The 23,917-nt window shown below is 41.8% G+C and overlaps 1 protein-coding gene across 2 annotated transcripts in view; it reads right to left on the minus strand.

The window, feature by feature from the left end:
* LMTK2 (lemur tyrosine kinase 2) overlaps nucleotides 1-23,917 on the minus strand; it is a 96,329-nt gene that overhangs the window by 15,606 nt on the left and 56,806 nt on the right. For both annotated transcript variants that reach the window (XM_073215075.1, XM_017672214.3), the window contains exons 7-10: nucleotides 17,270-17,397; nucleotides 6,018-6,102; nucleotides 4,590-4,711; nucleotides 217-366 (exon numbers count right to left, since the gene is read on the minus strand). In XM_073215075.1, the coding sequence (XP_073071176.1) occupies nucleotides 217-366; nucleotides 4,590-4,711; nucleotides 6,018-6,102; nucleotides 17,270-17,397 (485 nt within the window). The remainder of the gene's footprint in view (nucleotides 1-216; nucleotides 367-4,589; nucleotides 4,712-6,017; nucleotides 6,103-17,269; nucleotides 17,398-23,917) is intronic.

The raw sequence follows: 23,917 nt of genomic DNA on the forward strand, positions 1-23,917 counted from the left end.
TAATACATAAATTCCCATTTGTTCTACCCATTTTTCAAAAACATTATATTTTAAAAATAGATGTTAATTCTAATTCTAAAATCAGTCATGAATTACATACAAATGCCAACAAATACCACTTATTGTTTAAAAATAGGGAATACATAACTAACACTTAAGGAAACACTGTTTCCTTACCTTTTTGTAGATAACAAACCATAACAGGAAGCTACTCACCATCTATCAGAATAAGGCTGCTCCAGCTGAGGCTTTGGGAGTTTCGTGTCTCTCTCTCGAATGACCTGATTGAGAACATCTAAATTGGAAAGGTTGGAATAAGGCTGAGCAGCATTATCAAATAGTTCCCAAAGGGTCACACCCAGGGACCTGTGGGAAAAAGAAAATGGTTATTTCTCTCTCCCTTTAGATGTCAGATTTTTAACACCTGTTTTTCTTTGTACAGTTATTAGTAACTTTAAGGATTTGGTGTGTACTGACGGCTCTTTAACATGATTAAAAAAAGAGGCATTTCCATTAAAATATGGACCATAACAAGAATGCCTCCTATTTTCAACTGAAAATTCTAGAAGTTCTGGCCAATGCAAAAAAATATGAAACAGAAGAAACAGGCATAATCATAGGGAGGAGTTAGTGACTGCCAACTTAGAAATGTACATTATTTGAAAGATCATTAGAATGATTTAAGAGTTCAGCAAAATGGTTAGATACAAAACAAATATCCTTAGTTCTGAGTTTTTTTGGTAGGAAAAAAAATACCATTCACAACAGTAAACACCAGAAACTATCTAAATCATTAGAAGAACAAGCCATCTCTTCCTTGTTGGACCCAAGGAAAACGGCTTTTCTTGTAGTTACTTCTAAGAGTTGAGTTCTGTTGCTATTATGAAGGGTCTTCCTTCCCTTACCTCTGCTAGCTATTTGTGTTCCACAAGAGGCCACCTGCAGCCTCTCACTGCCTCCAGGTAAGTGGCCATTACCATGGGCAGGAACACCCGACTTCTGTACCTGTCTCACTCACTCTCTGTTGTTCCCATGGGAACAGCTTCTGCTGCTGAAGTCACATGAATACTTCCTTCTCACCATCTCTATGTGGCCCCTGCACCTCTCTCCCACCATTTACTGCCCTTCTGCTGTGTATGACAGTCTCCTACTTACTCCAACAGTTCCCATCTGGGAAGCTTTAAACTAACACGGTAGTATCTACTCACCCCCAACTTTTAGTTGATGGACACAGGTGTGGCAAATTGTATTTTTAAAAAAGAAATTGTATTTTTGAAATGTTCCCTATTGATTTTGATATCTAGCCAGGTTTGGGTACTGATGAAACATTTATGTGACTTTGATCAATACCCACCAGAATGTTTATCTGAATAATAAACTGTACTGAATAAGCTTATTATTTGACATTGTATAGTACAATGTAACTTATGAGTTAAATTCTCTCATGCTTATCTCAAGCATCAGTGAGAAAAATCAGGATATTCAGTATCTAAGTTGAGAGATCATTTCTATCAAAGGAAATAAAATGACCCCAATTTACCAAGCCAATTCAAGACGTAAGAAGTACTTTCTCTCTGGCACAGAACTTCTAGGGGTACAAGTATGTTTTGGATACAAAATAAGTTTAAGACACTGACAACCACTTTAGCAAGTTACATTTAACCAAAAAAAAAAAATTCCAATGGGGTACTGACGACCTAAAAGGTGGTTTATATGACAGGTGGCAAAGCGAGCGTCAGCACTGCCAGGCTTTCCTCGGCCTCAGCCATACAACTCGAGTCTGCTCGACTTCTCCATGTCCTTGATCTAACTCCCCACCTCTCTCCAGTAAGGCCCAATCCAAAACCAACCCCCTTCCAGCCCCCACCTACCTCATTCTTCAGAGAACGCAAAGTATGGGCTTTCCCAGCTCCCCGCCCCACCACTTCAAACATGGTCCTTTCTTATCCCCTCAGACAGGCCACACAGGAAGATGAGACGTGTCTCCCCACCACAGTCCATGCCTGCCCGAGCTCCCAGTTCTGCCCCATCCAGTTTCTTCCCAGAGAACTGCCATCATCATTGCCTCTCATTCCTGTCTAGCCAACTCTTCACCACACACTGGCTCTTGCCTCCTTAGGCACCACTGGCCTCTTTCTTCTGGGAAGAAGAACGTCGTGTAGTTCTTCCCCCTCTTCCAGCAAGCTCTGTGAGAGAAGCCCCTCTCGTGCACCCCCAGCACAGGGAGTGCGAGCACTGCCAGCCCTGCCACCAGACTCCTCAAACAGGCTCTGTCTGTTTTCAGGTCAGTCACCTTGCTAAGAATAGTAAAAATAGAGATGAGGCAGAAAAAGCAAATCTTCTTAAAGGAACCAAAGAGTAGATAAGATAGCAGAGAATTAACAGGACAGAAAACTAGAACTCTGAGAACTAAGCAGAACACTAAAACCACCTTTGACCTGGGGCATCTGAGGAAGCACAGAACTTGGGCGTCTGTGTGTTCAGTTTACAAGGCTCAGTGTGGGTGGTGGTGGTGGCGGAGGATAGGCCAAAGCCCTAGGTAAGGGGGGTCTCACAGGGAGACCTCCTCACAGTGGGAATAAACCCGCCTCAGCCCTCCCTTCAAGAGACTAAAAGACAAGCTGCCCTGGCAGCGAGGCGCTATGAGTGAGTGAGTGTGCACTTGTAAGTGTTAGTGTGGGGGTCATCTTCGTGAAGTCATAACCACAGAGCTGGCCCTTACTTGGACTTGCAGTCCAAATTCACACCACCTGAGTGGTCAAAAACATCTCAAGCTGAATAAGCTCTAAACTAGCATAGTTATAGTTCCTTTACATAGCAGGTACCCAGTTATGCTACCAAAGCACATGCAGATCCTCTCTGGAGGAATATTCCTTTGCTCCAGGTTTCCAAGATCCTTACCATAAACACGCCCCCAAGGAAACAAGTGACCATTAAGAACCAACAAGGTCAAATCTACAGACTTCAGATACTGGAATTATCTGAGGCAGAGCATAGCCCAATCATTTAAAACCCTGGGGAAAATTTTTAAAAATCAAATAGACCTCCTAACACTGAAAAATTAGTAACTGAACTATACAACTTAATAGAAAGATTTAATAGAATAGACACAGCTGAAGAGAGAATTTTTGCAAGAGAAAATCAGTGGTTAGAGCATAGGTCTGAAAAATTAGAGTGTGGCTCAGAGTCAAAGGATGGAATATATGTATATAAAAAAAAGGAGATTTTAAGAGAAAGAAGACAGAGCAAGAAGGCATAACATAAGTGTAATCAGACTTCCAAATGGAGAGAAAATGGGGCAAAGGCAGTATCTGAAGGATAAGGGCTAAGAACAATGACCCACAGATCTGATAAGCCAAATCAATCCCAAGCAGAACCACCTAAGAAATCCACATCTATACACACCATAGTGAAATTATAAAAAAACAAAAGACAAAGAGAAGAGTTAAAAGCAGACAGAGAGAAAAAGTCACATTACCTTCAAAGAGCTTAGGCAGACTTACAGCTGACTTCTCAATAGCAACAATGGAAGCCAGAAGACAGCAGAATGAGATCCTCCATATGCTGAGAGACAATCAGTTGCATCAAGTAAAAATATATTTCAAGAATGAGGACAAAATTAAGGTATGTTCACACTTACAAAAAACAGAGTCTGTTACCATCAGACCCTCTCTGAAGGAAATTCTGAAGGACACACTTCAGATTAAAAAGGGAGTGACTCCAGATGGAAGGTCTGAGATAAAGAAAAATAAAGAATGAAGAGCAAAGAGATTTGCTTATGTTGATAAATGTAAAGAAACGCTAATGCTAAATAATAATAATGTCTTGTGGGCTTAAAAGAAAAAATTAAAATACCCAACAATAACAACATACAATTTTATGTATGTGTGGTACATAGATAAACATAGTTAAAGTGTGTTAAAGTATTCTGAGGCCCTTGTATCATTGTTCAGAAAGAGGGCCAAGATTAGATGAAGGGAAATCAAGTACAGATGTTATAATTTTTAGGAATTATAGGAATATTGGGTAACCAATAAAAGCATAGGAATAACATATACAGCTCCCAAACTAAGAGGAAAAAAAACAGTTAAAAAAAATCAACCCAAAAGAAGGCAAGAAGAGAAAAAGAAAATAGGAAAAGCAGGACCACCACAAAAAATGTAGTTATACATGATGAAAGCTGTAACAGAAATTGTAAGTCAACGACTTAAGACACGCTTTTCAACCTCCATTAAACTGACCTCTTATAAACCACAGTATCACATAATGCTCCAAACCTCCTTCTGCCTTTTTTTCCCTCACTTCAAAAAATACTTATTAAATAATTTTTATATGTCAGGCTCTGTGGTAGGCACAGAAAACAGACTTGGTTTCCGCTTTTATGGAGCTTATTACTGTCAAATGGGTAGGAGAGAAGTTAATTATGTCCCTGCAGTTGTGATAACTGCATGGTGTCAATAAACTGTCTTTTCCAACACCATCGGGCACTCTGTGTCCCTACATCTTATTCGCTGAAGAAAGTACTCAAGGAGAAAGAAGTCAGGGCTTTGCCACACAAAAGCTTAATAGAATGGTAAATTAATACATACCAGATATTACTATACTTAGTTTGATCTGCAGTTAGTAGTCTGTCTTGAAAGCTGGTTACTAATTCTGGAGCAGTCCACCGCAGAGGGAAAATTTTTTTATCATCTGTTTCAATATAATCCTCCTGTTTTGTTAGAAAGCATACAGAATTTTGAATTCTATTGTACTTTTTTAGTGAGCTCAAATTTAATTCCTGGTTATTCTCAGAACACACACACTCTACTCAAAGGATATATCAGAGAAAGAAAAGAGATTTCCTGGGCAGAAGTAGGTAAAGGTTTCTCTGAAGCCGCCTGGGCTCGGGAGCTGGTCTCTGAGACATGAACACTCACTCAGTCATCCTTCCTGGAAAAGGAAGGTACGCTGTGTCTGATGCATAGAACACAGATCCTGAGGAAAACATCCTTTAAAATATGCTGGGCCTTATGCCCCAAGTAGGGGAGTGGTGCCAGTTAATGAGTAAGAGCTCAGGCTTTAGAATCAGTCAGACTGGGTTTTAAGTCTACGCTCAGCCATTTACCAACTAAGTGACTCTGAGCAAAAATGCTAAGTTTTTCTCCTTATTTGTAAAATGAGGAAGACATAAGATCTACCTCCCTTTATGGTGAGGACTAAATGACATAAACTACTTCACAGTGCTTGGTACACGACCAGTGCTCAAGACACTGCAGCTGCTATGAAGACAAATAACCAAATTATATCTTTCAGTTACCAAGGTCTGTGAAAATGACCCCTTTGGTTCTCATGAGAACCCCGTAACACAGGAGAGGTATTCTCCTCATTGGTGCTGCGTAGAAAATGAGGGTCAATGACTTATCCAAGGCCCCCTGACAGTGTGGAGCCAGCACAACTGCCTTCTCTCCCCACGTCACGCTACCTCACTCAGGCCCACACACACACACACACTCAGGCACACACACACACACACACACACACACACACGGAAACATCATCTACTTACTTCCCTTGGGGATATATTATTGCAGAGTTTAAAAATCTAAATCCCAAGCTTACTGAATTTGAACCAAAACTTTACTGAATACCTTAACATTTATATGGCATATATATTTTATGATACAGGTGGCAATAATTATTATTGCCCAGTTCATATTAAAATTCACATGCACCATCAAACTATTATCAATTACAATGCATAAAAGTCTTTTTAAGCAAAGCATTTGGAAAGCTGTCACAAAACCTCAGGCACAAAGCCGTTGGTTTAGACAAACCATACGTCAGAAGCTAACTCTACCATTAAAATGACTAGAACAAACTCCTCTTGGCAGAGGGGTTTAACTATGCTTTGACCCCAACATGACCAAGATGTTTACCCCCTCCTCCAAACACCAACTGGCATTTTGTGATATTACTACCTAATGACAGTGAAATTAAATCAGATTAAGGACAGAACCTTTAAAACCTTGGCTTACCTTGTATCTGCTGAACCCTATTCCATAATCTCCCACTTTCACATTTAAATCCGAGGTAAGAAAACAATTCCGCAGGGCTAAATCACTGAAAACAGAAAGAGCAACATGAACGTGAGAACAAGGAGAATCTGCAGCCAGGAAAATGCGACATGAAAGTGCTATGAAAGGCTTTCTCTAGCAATCAGAGTAGTGTGCTGTGCAACCTGCTTAATAATTAATGTTTTAAAATTCTCTTTTACAGAAAAAGGTCTATATACCATATTCTTCATTACTTAAATAATGAAAATGATCGTAAGGTTAAATACTGACCATATCTGTATAGGGTTCAGCATTAACACAAAACTTATGGCTTGTTTCCTACTATTTTAGGACTGACCAAGAAAGAATTCTAAAATACTGTTGACTAAACTGCCTGAATATTATTTTTTTACAGTAACTTGTAGCACTTGAGTAATGGTCTAACAATAGTTTATTTATTATAAACAAAGATTAGTAAGTTACAACTTCAAATACCCCCAAATAATCTACATCATTTAAAATGTTTGTTTTTAACTCCTTTTTCAAAGATATGCAAGCATTACAAGGAGGCCCTTTCCAAATTATGATCCCCCCTTTGACCTCCATCTTTCCACAAGGAAGGTAAAGGGCTTATTTTTAAGATTTACTTAAAACAATTAACTTTTATACTTTATTTAAGAACAGGTTTATTTTCAAAAACAATTTGAAAAACAAAAACTATTTTTTTCTAAAGGAACTTCCCATGGAGACACATTAATTTTTGGGGATTTTGCTTTTAGCCCTTCAGAATGTTTTTAATAATCAATTAGCATATGAGTAAAAGAAGCCACTAAATTAAAACAGAAGGAGACCTAACTTACTGTTTTGAATCATAAATAAAATTGATCAAATATGACTTTCTATAGTACAAAATTTTAAATGTTTTGTCTTTATATGATTGTAGAAGATAGACTTATTCAACTAATTATTAAATTCGTGTTTTCAAAGATTTTAATTTCCAAAGCTCCCATGTCAGAAACAGAACAATAAGGAGGATGCCCACAACAGCCAACACCGCTGTGACTTGGTGACAGCTGGTGCACAGCACCAACTCAGTTATACAAATGGTTGACATTTACGGAGCACTTGACTTTATGCTAGGCGCATCTCTATGCACTTTCCATGTGCTGACTCACTGAATCTTCACGACAAAGCTCTGAGGTGGATACTGCTACATTCCCAACTTACAGATAAGGAAACCATGGTACAGTGAATCAAAGTAACTTTGCTGGGGTCACAAAGCTAACAAGGTACAATTCAGCAGTGTTTTCATCATGTCACCATCAACTACCATGTTAACCAGAGCACGGCCCACATGTGAGGTCAGTCCTCCACACACCTGTGATCTGAATTTCCAGTCAGTTATTACCAAATGCCTCTCTGCACTGTTTACAAGTGGTGACTTCCATGGTCCTCCAACCAGACGCCTTCAGGCCTGTGGAGGCGTCTGGGAGAAACCTCAGACACCAGACTCACTGCTACAAACTTCCAGTCTTTTGGAAGTTTCTTTTGGAAGGGAGGTCAGGCAGGAGGGCAGGCCATTTGTGGGCAGAAAGTCAGGCAGCTTTACCCGCCGAGATGACAGCGGCAATGAGAGGGGACTGCTTGCAGTTTTGCCAGCAGAGGGGTTTTCTGTACGGGGCACCACTAACAGGAATTTCTGGAGTTTCTATAGAGAGATCCTTCTCCATCTTCCCACAGCTCCCTCCATAGACCAGAAGAAAGCTGGGTGCCAGCATTCCCATGGGGCCATGGGTCCTGCAGCCGGGGTACTGTCTGAGCACTCGGCACCCCCTCCCCGGCCATTTGAGCCGCTGACTCCAGGGATGCTGCCTTCTCCCACCTGCTCTGCTCCTCACCCTGCTCCACTAGGTCTTCAGATACATCACATGTGAAGGTTACATAAAAATAACATGAAAAGTTATATAAGCAACAGGCTTTCACTGCAAAGGCATTTTCATACCCTGGGACAACTCAGCCACTATCTCATCTCAGAAAAGGAGAGATGCTTCCATCCCTTAAAAACTGGAGGAGACAAGCAGGGGAAAAAAATCAATGATGTGATTGGGGAACTTCCTCTAAACCCACTCCCTCCCTCCACCCAAACCTGGAAGTAGACACAGCGCAGGGGAAAAGCATGGACAGTCAGGAGGCCTGGCAACAGCGCCACTAAAAAACGATGTGACTTTGGGCAAATGTACTTAGAGTAACAGAGCCTCCAATTCCTCAGACACAAAAATTGGGATATGTGTATTAAGAGCTAACTCACAAGGTTTTTACAAGGATAAAATAAAAATACATATGAAATGTTTTCAAAACATGAAAGTGCTATCCAGATTCAAGATATGGTATCATTCGATTAAAAATCAGTGAAAAATATTCCCTGTAAGTCTAATAATGTGCAAAGCTAAAGAACAGAAGAAAACAGAGGTGTAACTTCTGAACAACAGAGGTAGCTCTTGACGTCAATGGCGGGTTTTGGTCAGGAAATACAAACATACTCAGTATATTCTTCCTTCAAGTTGAAAAACAGGTCCAGTGAGGAGGCTGCCAAAGGATCCCGCCTTGAAAGGCTCTCTCAAGGATCTGGCTCTGTTCCCCTCGGCTGGCAGCACCCACTGTTGCCTTGCCCATCAGGGACTGTGTGGGACTCAGCCTCTGAGCGGAGCTGACGGACACAGGAAGTGGGAGTCCCCCATACCAAAGAGCTCTAAGGAGCTGCCCACCCCATCTTCAGAAGGATGGCTCTAATAGCAACAGCTGAATGTGGCCAGAGCCATTTTCACAATTGCCCACACCTCTATTTATGTCACCTGCCTAGGCTTTCCCAAGTAAACTGAATCCCCGATGAAAGAGTAACAGATAGGAAGCTAAGTAACTGAAAGTTACTGAATATTCTTCTAGGGCTGGGTATCCATTATCTTATATAACCTTGACACCAGCACTACAGGGAAAGATTACCCCCAGTTCATGGAAGAAACAGGCTAGGGGGATGAAGTAAAATGGCTTGTACAGTAAAGTTGATGAGAGGTGAATTCACACCTTCAACCTTGAAGTCAGGCTTTGCTTACCACACACACTGCCTTTGGCAATTCCAAAAGTTAAACAAAAAAAAAGACACTCTGCTATTTATCACTCAAAAGATGGGATGTGGTTCAAAGAGTTACACGCGGCAGATTAAAGCGAGAGGATTCTGATATGGCACAAAGAGGAGCCTGGGCATTCTGACAGCCTGTGCACCTGCTTACTGGGTCATTCCTTGTTAGCTCAACAACACAGTTTTTACTGAGCACTTACTGAATGTCTGGCACCTGCCAGGCTCTGGGGGTACAGAAAACATTTCCACTGTGAAATTCTGTGTAGACCCTGAGGAAAATGCCACTGGCTGGAATGTGGCCCACCACTCCTGGCCCAGGTTTTGAGGCCTGGGGACAAAATAGGGATAAAGCTTTCTGTTTTGAGTTTTCTCCAGGGCTGGGCCAGAGCTGATACTGAGGTGGACATCTGGGCCTATATATGGTCTCAACTTCTGGTTCTGGCTTCTCTTCCCAATACAAGCAGTTACAAAACAGGGCAAAATATAAAAACCATTGCAAAAGATATGGAATCCTGAGAGTAACAGCTCCTTGGGAGGTGGAAATAGAGCAGACTCGGAGGCTGCCAGAGAGACTGCGTTGCAGGGCAGAGTACAGAACAGGAGTGAGTAAGCTCAAAGAAAGTGCCCCAGAAATCTGAATGAGTGCCCGAGTCTTGTCCATAGCTGACTACTAAGCACCAAGCTGCACAGGTATGTATGTGGCCTGGAAGGAACATGGGGCCTAGAGCTGATGGGACACTCCAGGGGTCCCACAGAGCAAGACACACATCATCCTTCTGACTAGTCAGCATGGGGAGACTTCCCTCAACATCCTGGTATTTGGTTGACACCCCTGGCAGTCCTTAAGAAGGCGGCTCCTCCGACCTAAAGGCTCCACTGACTCTCCTCTAGGCCTGACTTAAAAGATGTCTAAAACCAGGACAGCACTGAGCTGCCAATCCACTGCCCTTCAGGATATAACCACACACTTTCAGTGGTGGGTCTCATACTCGGCATGCACCATAATCACTTGCTGGGCAAGTGAAAACACAGGCCTGGCGTGGGGCAAGTGCCACCTATCAGACACCCCCACCCCCAACCAGAATCCAGGTCTTAACAAGAAAGCCAAAACAGATCAGGATGAAAGACGGCCATTCCAGACCATTAATTTTCCTGTGGGCCTAAAAGTCACCAAAAAAAAATGGAACATCTAATACTTTACAAACAGCAAATGATTTTAAAGTGAGGGCTATAGTCCTAAGACCAAGTGGCCTGCCATCTGGAGACATGGCCTGTCCTTTTCTTCTCTGCTTTGCACATGCTTCTCTTCCCTGACAATACAGCACAGGTGGCCGCACCAAGCCCAGGGCTTTGTCCTTCCTGATCTTCTCAGGCACACATACACACATTTTGCATGAATTGGGTTATATGAATACTAGGCTTTTTCTGAGTCTTCCTAAATACAGCCTTTTTTTTTTTTAAAGAAACTATCTTCTTCCTACCCCTCCACTCATTCCAGGTAACGTGTTTTAGCAAACTGGTAGATATAATCTTACTACATTTTTTCCATACTTACATACATAGCACATACACAAATACACAAGTAAGGGGAACAGGAGCATTTGCCTTACAAAAATGTGATATGCCTACTTCTCTGCAGCTTTCTTTCAACATCATGATGTGGAAATTCCTCCAAGTCAACTAGCAGAGAGTCCTAAATCTTTCTTCACAGCAGCTGTGTGATATTTCATGGTGCAGATATGCAGGAGTGTACTCCGGCTCCCCTGGTGAACGCTCACTTCTTTTCACCACCTCCAACAAAGCTGCAATGGACAGTTCTGACACACAGTCTTCAATCCTCATGCTATTTCCCGTGGAAACATACTAATTATAGCTATTGCCCGATGGCTTTCAAAGTGTGTTTTACATGCAGTATGTGATGTATGTGCCATCCAGACAAAAACTTCCCTCTGAACCTCCACCGGCAACAAGCGTAGCACTCTGCCTTTGGAGCTTGTCACTTTGATATACAGGCTCCAATCTGCTCCTGAACTTGGACATCTTTTCACATTTGTTGGCTTGTTTGTTTCTCTACCCATTTTTCTACTGGGTCATCATTTCTTTGTAAATTTATAAGAACCTTTTGCTCATTGTAAGTATTAGCCTTTCAGCTGCTGCTTACATTTGCAGATGTATCTTCCCAACTCTGCTGTCTATTGACTTTATGGTATCTGTTGCTATATAAAGAGTATTTAATTTTTATATAATAGCCATATCCACCTTTTACTTTAGAACCCCTGGGTTTCCTATCTTCATTAACACCACCTCACTCATCCCTGAGTAATACATACCATCTAGAATTTTGCCAAAAACACATTTATTTCTGTATCTTCATTTATATTCATTGGATGATGGAGAAGCCAGTTCTTTCCCACTGGGATAACTAATTATACCAGCATTTAACATATAAGCCATCTTTTCTCCACTGATCTGAAATGCCACTTTTGGCATATATTAACTTTCTCCACATTCTGTCTACTGTCTATTGTCCATTCATCTGTTTCTCTGCCAAAACCATATTGGTTTTTATTACAGTGGCTTATTGTGTGTTCTGGTGTCTCGTAAAGCAAGCTTCCCTTTCTGCCCTAACAATTCACTTTTTGTTCATACTTTAATGGCTCTTCTAGACATTTATTTTTCCATATGAAGCTAAAGATACTTTCATCCACCACTACACCGCCCCTCAATCCTTTGAGGATTCTAGTTGGAAGTATATGAAGTTTCTTTATAAATTTTGAGTTAATTGGCATTTTTGTGTTGTCTTTCCATCATAAAATGGGTAGGTACATCTTTCCATTTGTTCACATATTTTATGTCTCTCTATAATAGATTTTATAGTGTTCTTCATACAGTCCTTTATCAATAATTTATATAATTGTGGCATTGTTGAGAATGGGATTTTTTTTCACCTTCACTTCTAGGTATTTACACCTAGTACAGGGAAGAACTATTGACTTCAGTATATTTATCTGTCAGGGAGCCACAGTAAATTCTCTTTTAGTTATAGTTTTTAAAGAAACTGTAAGTACCTTGATTTTTTTCTCAATAGACATGTCACCAGTAAAGAGATGACATTCTCTTTTTCCCAGCGATTGTTTAGTGTACCTTCCTGGCTGAGAGTGTGGACTCTGGTTTTGAATCCCAGCCCTGCCGCTCTCCAGCTGCACAAGCCTGAGCAAGTCGTATGTTTCTCTATGCATGTGTTTCCCCATCTGTAATGTGCAGGAAAGAAGGGCTCCTACCTCTCAGAGCTGCTGCAAAGGTAAATAAGTTAATATTCATCAAGCACTCAGAAACAATACCTGGCACACAGAAAACATTCAATAAATTTTAACTACGATTTTTTTAAACAATCTTATAGTCTGTATTTGAATTCACAAGTGCCTCCAAAAAACGTTGACCAACAATGGACATTGTGGGCATCTCTGCTTGGTTTCTGATTTTAATTTAAAAATCTTTATTATTTAGCCACTTAGAGTCTAGTTGTTACTGAGTTTTCTTATTTATCATATCTTTGTTGTTTCCTATCACAGATTTAAACATGGAATGGCTGCATTATACTAAGTGATGTTTCAGCAAACTATCGACATGTTTTTTTCCTCTTTTATTTTGTTGTAATATGATAAATTATGCAGATACATTTTATGATAAAAACCTATCCTTAAACTCCTAGAAGTCTTACCTGTTTTTTTCACATATTGTTGGATGTAGTTTGCTAATATTTGAGTCTATATTCATCAATGAGAATTATCGATAATTTTTCATATTCTGTCTTTTGCTATTAATTATGTTGGATTCATAGAATGAGTTGTAGAAATTTCAGCCTTCTTTGTGGTGTGGAATAGTTTAAACACATTGGTGTCATCTGTTCTTTAAAGGCTGGATAGAAGCCAACCATGAAACTCTCCAGACCTGGAGCCTTTTGAAAGCTCTTGCATCACTTTCCGGTTTAGCTACCCAATCCACTGAAGTCTCATTTCTTCTTGGGTTTAAACTACAATTAACTGACTCCTTTTCTCTGTTGCCTTTCCTCACATCTGTATGAAATACATTATGAGATAAACAAAGGTAAAGACAATCTAGTCACTGCCATCAACAGATTCTCCATGTAGAAGGGGAAATAAAAAGCATTTATAGACAGTCACCCAATAAAAATTCCTATTTAGTTTTCCTGTTCAGTAGTGTCTCCTTTCCAAACCACCCTAAACTATACTGCAACAGTGATTAAGTGCACACACACACACACACACACACACACACACACACACACATGAGTTGTGTACACACACGTGCACACAGGGAGTTCTGATTATGTCACCCCATGGCCTACAAAATAAAGTCTAAAGACTTATCCTAGCACTCAGGGCATATAATTTGGCCCCAGGCTACCTCTCTATTCTTGCCTCCCACTGCTTTTCTTCATGCAAATTCTCTTCTGGTTCAACTAGACTATTTGCTATTTCTCTAAACTCCCTTTCCTTCTCTTTCTCCTACCAAACAACATATTCTTTGATATTCCCTTCTCTAGCAATTTCCTTATCTCCATTCTCCAACTTATGCCCATTCTTCAAGGATAACTAAAATGCTACTACCTCAAGTCCCCTCAAGACAAAAATAAAGAACCTGTACAAGGACCACACATGGTGTTTGTATCTCAAATGACAGCACTACTATGCAGTAGAACCAACAGAGGTAAGAGCACAGGCTCAAGAGTCACATGGCCTGGCTTCAAACAGCTCATCACATCAGTGGCTTACTACTCTGACCATCAGCATCCTCCTCTGTAAAATGCAGTTGCCTCATGGCAATCACTATTCAGAGAACATTCTGTATATGCTTGGAACATAGAGGTCACTCTGCCTAACATGAATGTACAACTTAACTCTTCTGCTAGAGTATCACTGAGCAAGAATCAAGGATTTTGTTTTGACTTTAAGTACATTTCTATATCCCTTACCCCATCTAGCACTGATCTTCGCAAACTGCAGAAAGTCAATGAATATCTAAACCAATTGATTTCCACTGTCTTTAACTTAATATCAAAACAACCCCAAGAAAGCAAGAAAACTAAAACCTCTAAAAGTAAGACACAGCCCAGCCACATTTATCATAATCATTTCTCCTGCTTCTTCTACCTCCCCTGCATTTACCAGACCAGACCCTGTAATATGAGCTTCGGAATTTCACTGACTCCACACCTGGATCTTAAGAATTCAGCACTATTATTAAGATCCTACAAGTGAGGAACATGAGGCTAAGCCAGGCAAGTAACTGCTGACGACAGCTCAGGCCTTCATTTCGCGTACACTTATCGAGAGGCTGCAGACTTTACTCAGTCTGATTCCAAAGCATGTTTAAGGAAAATCTTTAGGTTCTCATCCTGAAAGCAAAATGAAGAGTGGTAGTGTCTTTCTTCCATTTAGTACCACTCACTACAGGCCAAATGCTATCTGTGGCTTTGATTTAAAATTATCAATCAAAATAAGTAAAGCAATCATATTTACAGCCATATGTAACATTTTTTCCTTAAAGACTAATCTTTAAAATAGAAACCATTAAAAGGAATTTAAAAAAATGTAATCTGAAGATTTTACACACACACACATTAACGAAATCCAAATCCCCTAATAATTCACTGACTGGAAGAAACACTCACGCTAGAGGTGCAGCATAAGCTGATCAGTAACCAGACCTTAAGCTTTACCAGTGCTAACACCAGTAGTACAATTTAAGAAAAAATTAATGTAAAGAGGCACCTAACACTAGTGTGTATTTATCACACTCCTGTGACACAGGAGCCCACACTGAAAGTTGGAGAACTCAATTACCTCAGTGTTCCTCAGCAGAAAGAAACCTGCACTTAAAAACTATGCAAATCCTAAAGATACCCTGTCATGCACAGCCATCACCCGGGTACTTCTCAAGGCCCCTGTCACATAGGTCTTCGGCCTCATGAGCCACAGCGAGGCCCATGCTGCACACTGGAACCTCTCTACACTTAGCTCAGTACCGTGACCTGGTGGCATCTTCCTGGAGCTGCTCGGGAAGGCTGACAGGCAGAGGACAGGAAGTTCCAGGCCCTTGGCCAGCAGGGCAGAATGGCGTGGAACGTAACACACTGGCAGCTTCTGCTGTTTACATGGCCTTCATGAATGTCACATGTACAACTTGAGAAATGCAGGCTACCTAGGACCCAGGCACATTCCTCTTAAATAGTAAGTAAAAATAAGTTTAACTGAGGGTGCTTTGTTAGATCAGTTTCCAAGCACAGCCAGTAGCTTTCAGTTGGACATGTGGGCTCTCCTATTTTCAACCAACACACACAGTCTGACTTTAAGTCAGCCAATAAATATTCTCAATTCCAACTTAAAATATGCTGTATGGTATGCTACCATCAAAAAAGAAAAAGCACAAATGGATGCCCCAAATGTAAATTTTATATATAATATGGCTGCTTTTTAAAACAAAGTAAGACAGTGCCAATGGTTTAAAGAATTTTCTTTACCTTGGGTGTTTGTACCTGAATAAAATCCAAGCCATGTGACTTAATTTATCATCTTTATTTGCTCTAAGGTTCACAATATTCTAAATTAAGTAAAACTTTAACCTGCAAAAACCTACTGGAAAATAACATTTACTCTGACATCACTGCCAATTTTTGTAAAACAGTAGAAGAAACTTACTTGGGCTTTACATCTTTTTAATTTCTAGCTATCTCTGATAACTTTATGTTGCTTATTCTGACATTGACGCTCCTTTCAAATGCTCCAGTCTCCAAAATCTTAAGAATTCCTAAACCAGGTATTGGATGATAATCTACTATGTTTTGCAAAAGATTAACAACACAAATATGCTGAGTATTAACCTGTTATAAGAGATTAGAAATATGAAATATGAGGTTTATCTGACAAACACATATTTTTATATTTTGAAGTTTTTTGTAAGGGATTCTGCCTTCAGCTGGAAGAAACCTATGATCTTTTGGGCCTTTTATAAAGCACTGTATCAGAATGGTTTGCTCACTATAGTAGCCAAACAAGATATATAGATGGATAAGAAAAATGTCAATATAATTTTCCTTCTTCCCCACCCTGAAGTAACACTAAGAATCTGACAGATACTTTTCCAAGTCTGCTCACACACATACACCTCTATAAATACAAGCAGATGTTTTCTTATTTTTAAAAAATGATGTCATACAATAAATATATTCCTGTGAAACCTGCTTTTTAAAACATGCAAACATGTACAGACATCCCTTCAAGTCAATCCACACAGCTGATCCTTCTCAGGTATGTGGAGTACTAAGAGTTAAAATGATTTAAGTAAAGTCAACAAAAGAGACCCTGCCCATTTCCCTGGAGACCTGAGAAAAAATTTTAAACATATTTTAAACATAAATCAGAGCTCAAAAGGGTAGAGGAGAACAAACAGAAATCTCCTTTTGGTTCACAGAACCATATCTTAGATAGGACTCAAAGCTCTTTGTTGTTTTAATTGTGGAAATCACATCAATGATCTGAACAAAATGTGTACTCCAGAGAACGGAGGCTATTCAGGTAGGACCAGAAAGGCTCAGATCCAGACGTGTGGCACTGCCCGCACACAAGCCCTGACCACCTGCTGCCTGGCCAAAGCCAGTGCTCTGACCCCACACGAAAAGATACTGCTGGCCCATCGCAGCATCTCTTCCTCTCCCAGGAATGGGAGGTGGGACACGCTGGGAACACCCCAATCAGAACCAGAACCGAAAGTGGACATGAAAAGGACGCAAGCGGAAGTGTCAGGAGGTAGACCGGGACTGTTGGCTCTAACTCTAAAGAACTTGCAAATTTTTTATATTCTTTGAAATTCTGGAAATAATTTCTAGCCCTTAGGCTGTATGAAGACATTCTGTTCCCTGGTCTGGATTTGAGGTCAGCTTCATTCTGACACGGGGAAGTTCAGGACAGCTTCTACTTTTTAACCGCGAGCGCTCTCTACGACCTGCCCTCCCTAACTCTCGAACCCCGCCCGGGAAGCGCTCTGACCGTGCTCTGACAGCCGGCAGCGGACCCACCTGTGCAGGAAGTGCAACTTGTGCATGGCGGCCAGCCCCGCGGTGATCTCACACGCCATCCGCTGCAGCAGCATCGTCTGCGAATCCCCCCGCGTGGGCTCACTGCGCAGGTAAGCTTTTAGGTCGCCCTGTAAAAATTCATCCAGCTCAGTTTCTCAAGTGGACTAGGCGAACAAACCGACACCTGAACATGTGCCTTAGTTGACGTTAACTGTTAAGACGTATTAGAAACTACTTAGATTTGAGCTTAATAAAGAGTCTCAGACTGAACAGCTTTCAAATTACGAAAAGTAATTCCATCCAAATACTTCAAAGGTACAGAAAACACTACTATCCCTTAGGAGCATTCCAACTAAATTACACATTAGTTTATCTTTGTTATATAAACATGATAAACAAAACAGTAGAAAACAAGGTAATTTTTCAATGATGCACAATACAAGTTAGGTGAAATACATAAATTTCCAGGTGACTGAGATGATAAATAAGAGTAGAAGAGATGGTGCCATTCGCACTGCCTTCAAGGAATCTAGGAGACAGAGCTGGAGAACATGACATCAGGAAGACAACTGCAAAAGCACCCTAGCAATGGAGAGAGAGACTCCAAGAGAAATGGGTGGCAAAGGAGGCAAAAGAGCGTTCAAGTGCTGGTGACAACTGCGTCAGGTCTCTGCCAGCTTCCCCAGGGAGGCCACAGTGAGAAAGAACATTCCAGTCCCTCCAGAAAAATCCCTTAAATTGATAAGCCCAGCCAAAGATTGGCAGTGTGGGCAGCAAGATGAGCCTGTTCACACTGACACCCGGCCATACCTCAGTGCTGGGCTCTCTGGGTCCTCCTGCCCCTCCCCGACAGCACCCCAGCTTCGTTTCATGACTTTAATTTAGGACTGTATTATGTTTTGGGAGGTTTATAATTTATCTGTTTTGGGGAATAAACTTTTAAGGAAATAAAATCTTCCATGTTCTCCTTACCATGATTAAATATTTATTGACATGACTTAATTCTAAATTAAAGCTTTATATAATCTGTTAATAAAATTTAGAAAGCAAGCCAAAAGCTTTTAATTTTCTTTATATCTTCTAGTCAAGAAAAGATTCCTGAGGAAGGAAATTTTCCTTGACAAACTAAGGACTTTAATACTTTTCTTCTGCTACTGGAAATAGCGAATTTATCAAATTCCTTCCAGAATAAAACCTTAAAACACAATATTCCTTTACAAACATTTGCCCACTTTTAATACTAAGTACATTCTAATGTAACTTCTAGGTCCACTCCAAGAACCTAAATTTGTTTCAAAGATCTTCATATGAATGAATGACTGCGGATAATAATCATTACCATCTGAACTTCTGAGCAGTGTGCCAAGCACCATGTTAGGAGTTTGTACACCTATTAACTCCAATACTCTTACAGTCTGAAACATATTTCAGACACAGAACTGAGGTTCTGGAAGGTTAAGGGATGTGCCCGAGGCCAAAGAGCTAATAATTGGTGGGGCTGCACGTCTACTTTTTAGCTTATCACCTTGTCAAGAAAAGTCTGTTTAGTGAGTACATGAAATTAGTGTGCAGATTAAATCAATTTATTTTATAAGAATGGATGTAAGATAATTTAAAGCCAACCACAAGGATTTGTAGGCTTCTCCCAAGCTTAATGCACCTGATCTGCCGGGAAGCAGTTCTGTCCCCTCAGTATGCCCACCCACACATCACTGTCTTCTGATTTCTTTCCAAACATAGGGCTTTCTCCTTTTGTTCCCACTGCAATTACAAGCTGCTCCAGAGGAAAAACAGATGCCTTTTTTTCCTTTTAAAAATACATGCTGCTCCCTGCCACAACCCCACCTTTCACCCATGTTAGGCTCTATCCAGACATGGCAAGGGTAGGAATAAAGACAGACCTGGATGACAACTAAATCAACTGAGAAAAACTCCAGCAAAAAGCTCCAGCCTGCAGGCTAAAGGATTTTCATGAGGTAGCCCATAGGGGAACTAAATATAAAATAAATAACTTATTTACACTACCAATGAAATGGCAATGTATATGCATTTGTCCATTCTCTTTCCTGCAATATCCATCTAAAGGAAAAATTACGCCCAAACAAAAGTAGGATTATGCTGCGCTGTGTCTGGCCAGTTCCCAAAACAAACAGAAGCTGGTGACAGACAATGAACACTTCCTAAGTGACTCTGGCCTTGAAGGCAGGAATGGCAGAATGGGTAGCCTTATTTTTTTCAAGGTTATCTAAAGTGTACTCACTACCACTCACTGTTTTTAAAATATCTTCTCTCCACAAGACTGCACTTCGCAAATTTCACTAGAGACAAAATGTAATAAACAGAAGAGGATTTTGTTTAAGAATGCGGCGGACACTCCTAGTGATTCTAGCTTGGCAAAAACTAAAAGCCAACCCCCCACCCTTTGGGGGAGAGAAACTTAGCACAATCCAGGCAAACATATCTCTACCCTGGGGCTAGGAGTTAACATTGGTAATTACCGAGGAGCCTCACCACTGGTTCTCATGGACAGACCTGTGATGGATTGCCTAGGGTCCAGGGTTATTTCTATGTTCTAGAAAGATCCTGATAGTGCTACTGTACCATGGTTTAAAATAAAAATGAGAACAAAATCCTAAGTACAACAAAAATGCTTATATTAAATAAGCACTTAAAAACTGATTCATTCTATCCAAGACAGACAAAGCTGTATTTAGGCATCTGGTTTACTTTATGTCTTAATGGTGCTTAGAGAGTAGACAGGGATTGTACTTTGGTCCATTATTTAAAGAAAAAAACACTAAGAATAATAAATTATGAATTTAAATAAAGTTCTCTTTATCCAAGTTTTTTAAATTTCTCAGATCCTTCCCCAAATCCCCCCAAAAAACGCAAAAGGAAAATTTGTGGCACTAGATGGCAGCAGAGTGCTATACTAAGAATTCAGACAACAGTGCAGCGCTCAGAATGAGTCGCTGGAGACCTTCCCAGGGGTTCCTCACTAGTGACCTCTTAAATCCCAACATACATGGCCACAAGGGTTTTATCCAGCTTTCTGCAGGATACTGAGAACAATGAATTAATTTCAATACAACATCAAAAAAGTTAGTAGTTTTATGACTGAAAATTCAGTCATTTATGTTTAATAGAATGATTCTGGGACAAAATTTATGATTTTTAAACAAAAATTTGAATGAGAGGATGAATGAATGGCATCAACAGCCACATACTCAGCACCAGCTGAGGAAGTAAAGCACCACATCAAGCTGAAGGCCCTGGGTCCCCCGTCCAGCCACATGGCCTTGGATCCCACCCTTTTCTACCGGTCAGGCCTCTGCGGGCTCCCAGCCCTGGGCCACACCCTCCACCTCATCTTCTGTCAGCAGGGATGGCTCACCTCTGCTCCAGCGAACTCAGGTAAATATCACAAGGAACCCAACAAGCGGCCTCCACACCCTTCCCCGCTTCCCTCTTTCCTTCACAGAAAACTCCTCAGAAGCCTGCTCTCTTCTGCTTGGCACTCCTCCTGGCTCCCACTCTCTGGTGAACCACTGCCCCCACTGGCCACCTCTCCAAATGCATGGCCACTGGGTGGGTGTCTCACCAGCACAGCCAAGTGACAGCTGCCCCATCCCCCTCAGCTGCCCACATCAGGCCTGACCAGGCAGTGTTGTCGTTCAGCACAAGCGTCCCCTCTGCTGGCCCTGTTTTGGGGACACTGTCCACACACACCTCTGTTCCACTGTAACTCTGTGTCCTCTTTTCTGCACAGTTCCTCAGAGGCAGAAACATGTCCCTCACCTAGACATGCAGGGACCCTGTGCATGAGCTTACCTAATGAACACACAGAGAAATGAGACATGTCTGTTCACAGGTATTTTTCGTACAGAACACCAATTCTAAAACGGAGGCTTCCCACTGGTGGAAAAAGTATGTGCAAGTATTAACCACCTAGTACAAAGCACTGTTAAAGCCCCGCTTTGCCACTAGTAATCGTGTGGCCTTCAGCATTGTTTCCTGGACAAGAAAAGAAGACCAGAGAGCCCAGTCCTGACACCAGACAGACCTGGGTTTTGTTCTTCAATGAGCCCCTTCACCTGTCTCAGCCTGTTTTTGTACCTGTAAACTGAAGCCACTGCCACTCATCTCACAGGCTCTCAGGAAGACTCATTTAACAAGTGGCCACTTCCAAGTACCCAGCACAAGGCCTGGGCCTTACTCCCCTTCATGGAGCAGTCAACGGTCCTGCAGCGCTGAGCCTAGGATTCAAAGTACCATCACTTCCCCCGGAGAACAGAGACAGCAAATCCCTGAGGAAGAGGCTGCACTGAAGACCACCACATGGCCCCCTTCCTGCTCTCCCTTGGCTACTGACTCCTGTCAGGAATTCACTTGGGCTGACCATCACAAAGGAAACCTGTACACGACATCAAGGACACTCCCTTGCGAAGGAAGAGCCATTTCCATTAGAGTCAGGTTCACAGAGTGAAACAAACTGCTGACTCTTCAGAACAATGAAGACACAGCAGATTAACCTATGCTCTCCTTTTCATCCCTGAGCTGGCAATCCGGTCAAAAAAAACGTCCGTCTGCATTTCACCCTTCCAATGGTCTTTCCCCAGGATATGCCAACTTGCTCCTCCTAACATGCACTCCACCCCAGCTCCTCACCCCCGAGGCACCACCTGTTGCTCCCCTGGCACACACACTGCCGAGCTTCCCCACCGGGCTGATGATGTTCCTGCATGAGATCAAGCCAACCACTCTTCCACACTCAGATAAAACCCCTGATCCTAATTAAAACTGCTACAATTCCATACTCCCTACTCAAACCTTTACCTAGTAATTATGATCATTTAAGTAACGAAAAGTGAATAAGAATAACTACTATTTCCTGAGTGCATATTATGTGCTCAGCAATCTACATTAACCCCTTTGTTAATGGCCAGCGTAGTCTACAGGGTAGGCAGTACTGTCCTCATTTTACAGATGTCTAAACTGAGGCTTAGGGAGGTCACTTCCCAAGGTGACACATAAGTAATAGCAGCTGAAGGCAGCCCCCCTGGCTTTACAGGCAGGAAAGGGAGGGACAAGGGGACTCACCTGTCCCCCTTGAGCACAGCTCTTTGTACTTAACCGGTGCTCCATATGCTTTTGTTGAGTAAGTGATCTTTAACCCAAACCATCTTCTGGCCTCTGCATTCAGGAGCGTGCGCTGTGTACTGCCAGTGTTAGCAAGTTACAACACCCTGCAGCAACCTCGCCTTTCAGAGACGATGATCATCAGCATTACAAATCAGCGGCTGCAGTCCAGCTTCCAAACTCACTCGCAAGAGTTTTCATTTTCTTTCATTAAAAAATGCAAAATAGGAGAGGAGCCAAGATGGCGGTGTGAGTAGGACAGCAGAAATCTCTGCCCAAAAACATATATACTTTTGAAAAGACAACAAATACAACTATTCCTAAAAGAGAGACCAGAAGATACAGGACAACAGCCAGGCTACATCTACACCTGCGAGAACCCAGCACCTCGCAAAGGGGGTAAGATATAAGCCGTGGCCTGGTGGGACCCGAGCGCCCCTCACCCCAGCTCCCAGTGGGAGGAGAGGAGTTGGAGTGGGGAGGGAGAGGGAGCCCAGGACTGCTAAATACCCAGCCCTAGCAATCCACACCAGAGCACAGACAGTGCGTGGGGTGCTGGACACTAGGGAAACAGGACAGTAAAACCTGCAAATGGGTTCCCGCAACCGGTGCCCCTGGGACAAAAGAAAAGCAAGTGCTTTTTGAAAATCTTAAAGGGACAGGGGCCTCACAGCTGGATGGAAGCATCCCAGCACACTCAGCCCAGCAGCTGGGAATTTCGGGGAACTCTGGGTGCCCTAACCCCCTGGGCAGCAGCAGGAGGTCCCTCATGGAGATAAAAAACCTCCTGCCCATTCCCCCTCCAGCGTGGCCCTGCCATAGCAAAGCAGCAGCCTGAGACTGGCCCAACCCACAGTAGCTGGCCATAGCTTCTTCCACAGCGGCCAGAGCAAGAATCAGAGAATCCGTCTGCATGTAGCTACCCAGTAAAAGCCGCTAGGGGTTGCCTTTCTCCCAGGAGAGGAACGCAAGCAGCAAGCAGGAAGGGATTTGGTTCTCCCAGCTGACACACACACCATCTGCCCACCGCCATGAAAAGGCAGGAGAATTTGATTCAGACCAGAATCACAAAGACATCCTCCCCTGAGTGGGAACCTGGGGAGATGGACTGAACCAATCTTCCTGAAAAAGAATTTAAAATAAAGGTCATAACCATGCTGATGGACTTGCAGAGAAATATGCAAGAGCTAATGAGGGAGAATACAGAAATAAAACAACCTCTTTTAAGTACTTAAAAGCAGAACAGATGAGATGCAAGAGGCCATTGATGGAATAGAAATCAGAGAACAGGAACACAGAGAAGCTGATGGAGAGAGAGATAAAAGGATCTCCAGGAATGAAAGAATATCAAGAGAACTGTGTGACCAATCTAAATGGAACAATATCCACATTATAGGGGTACCAGAAGAAGAAGAGAGAGAAATAGGGATAGAAAGTATATTTGAAGAAATAATTGCTGAAAACTTCCCCCAACTGGGGGAGGAAATAGCCTCTCAGACCACAGAAGCA

Source organism: Manis javanica, chromosome 10 (genome assembly GCF_040802235.1).
Source record: "Manis javanica isolate MJ-LG chromosome 10, MJ_LKY, whole genome shotgun sequence".
Lineage (NCBI taxonomy): Eukaryota > Metazoa > Chordata > Mammalia > Pholidota > Manidae > Manis > Manis javanica.